At 38.8% G+C, this 1,606-nt stretch overlaps 1 protein-coding gene across 9 annotated transcripts in view; it reads left to right on the forward strand.

The window, feature by feature from the left end:
* Nucleotides 1-631: 631 nt before the first annotated feature.
* LOC108684475 (golgin subfamily A member 7) overlaps nucleotides 632-1,606 on the forward strand; it is a 4,125-nt gene continuing 3,150 nt past the window's right edge. For 2 of the 9 annotated variants that reach the window (XM_018188804.1, XM_018188809.1), the window contains exons 1-2: nucleotides 632-830; nucleotides 1,455-1,514. In XM_018188804.1, the coding sequence (XP_018044293.1) occupies nucleotides 822-830; nucleotides 1,455-1,514 (69 nt within the window). In that variant the 5' untranslated portion in view covers nucleotides 632-821. Of the gene's footprint in view, nucleotides 831-921; nucleotides 1,084-1,454; nucleotides 1,515-1,606 lie in introns of those variants that run through there. The other 7 variants (XM_018188802.1, XM_018188808.1, XM_018188806.1 and 4 more) reach the window with 4 other exon arrangements.

The following is a 1,606-nucleotide window of genomic DNA, read 5'->3' on the forward strand; positions in this document are numbered from 1 at the left end:
TTTGTACTACTTTTCAATCAGAAATGTTCTAGATAAGATTTATTGTGGGATTCTCTAAATATTTTATCGACAATTATTGTTATCGTTAACTAGCAACAGCCAATAAGAACAGCGCTTTCTTCCATTGTTCTGGTATTGGTTGTCTGCTAATTAGTCGACAATCATCGATAAGACATTTAGACAATCCCGCTACTGGATATCAATCATAACTTTATCCCTAAGATGGAAAGTAAAAAGTGAAAATTTTAACCATTGAAATTAATGGAGAAATTTTTCACTTTTCACTTTTCATCCTAGGAAAAAAGTTTCATAATTGATATCTTAGTCATCCATGCCGAAAGCAAAATATTTAATTTTCGGTGTTTCAAACATTAGAGCACGCAAAAAATCGGAACGCAAAAAAAACGGATTCCGGGACAAAAGTTATTCCGTGGTTAATTTAATTCTGTACCTTCAACGTTTTCTAATCTTTCTCTCCCACAATTCGAAATCTACATATATAAACACTGTAAACATCTCGTTGATCCGTGAAAAGAAATGGAAATGGAATGAAATGTGTGATGAAGAGCGGGGCGGGAAAAGAGCGAATATCGCATTTCGCATGCGCGCGCACCGTTCATGGCGGCCGCGAGTTGCGGAGTCGTAGGGTCTGTTCGTATACGTGCAGACGACAGCGATCCTTTGGCCGATTTTTCGAGCCTGAGTCCTCGTCGCGTCGATTCACATCGAAGAAATCACGATAACCGCGAGCGCGACAGCAACGGTCGAGCTCGGCTTTCGTCGGGAGCGTACGGCAACCAACCGGCAAGACGAAGCTCAAAATGCCACTGGTGAGTCCATCCTCCATGCATTCTTTCTCTTTTTTTCTCTCTGCATCTTTCTCACTCACAAGCGCCTCTTTCTGGCTCATCTGGCTGTCATTCCCTCATTCGTGAAAAGTGTTTCGCTTGGCTGTCCCACTTGCGATCTGTTCCTCGAAAATCAATTCCCTGCGTCACGATTCTTGATCGAGGAGCGATTGTAGCTACGGAACGGAGCGAGGATGCGACTGCCCGTCCTTACGATTTCTGAGGTAGGAGCTAGGTGCGGTTTTTTGTGGTTAACTCCAAGTTCAAAGAGTGATGCGAGGATGAAAGGGAGTTTTCGAGAGACAAAGCGAGTTGAAACATCAGCGTTAAGCTTCATTTTATGTGTAGCAGAGTTTTAGAGAATTTGTCCGGAATGTAATCTAAAGAGATTAGTAATAACAGAAAAGTATGTCTATATACTACAAGTTAACGCTAATGTCAAACAAATGTTTCCAATATCAGGATGATATGCAATGCTTATTGATGTTGAGAGTGTGAGAATGTATTAAATATATGTTTTAATATTTGTAAAAAGAAGCAGATGAAAATAGCAGTCTTTCCAAGAAATTCAAAGATAGTTATGCGACGTTACATTTTATTTTATAGAGCCAGAGCTCGAAGAAAACATTATGTGTACTGCCTGAAGAGATTATTTACGAGAGAAAAGTACGTTATTGTACAAGAATCTGATATTAATATCCATAATAAATATTTGCTCTTTATTAACATGTATGAAAATTTATTATATTTTATATATA

Source organism: Atta colombica, unplaced genomic scaffold (assembly GCF_001594045.1).
Source record: "Atta colombica isolate Treedump-2 unplaced genomic scaffold, Acol1.0 scaffold135, whole genome shotgun sequence".
Lineage (NCBI taxonomy): Eukaryota > Metazoa > Arthropoda > Insecta > Hymenoptera > Formicidae > Atta > Atta colombica.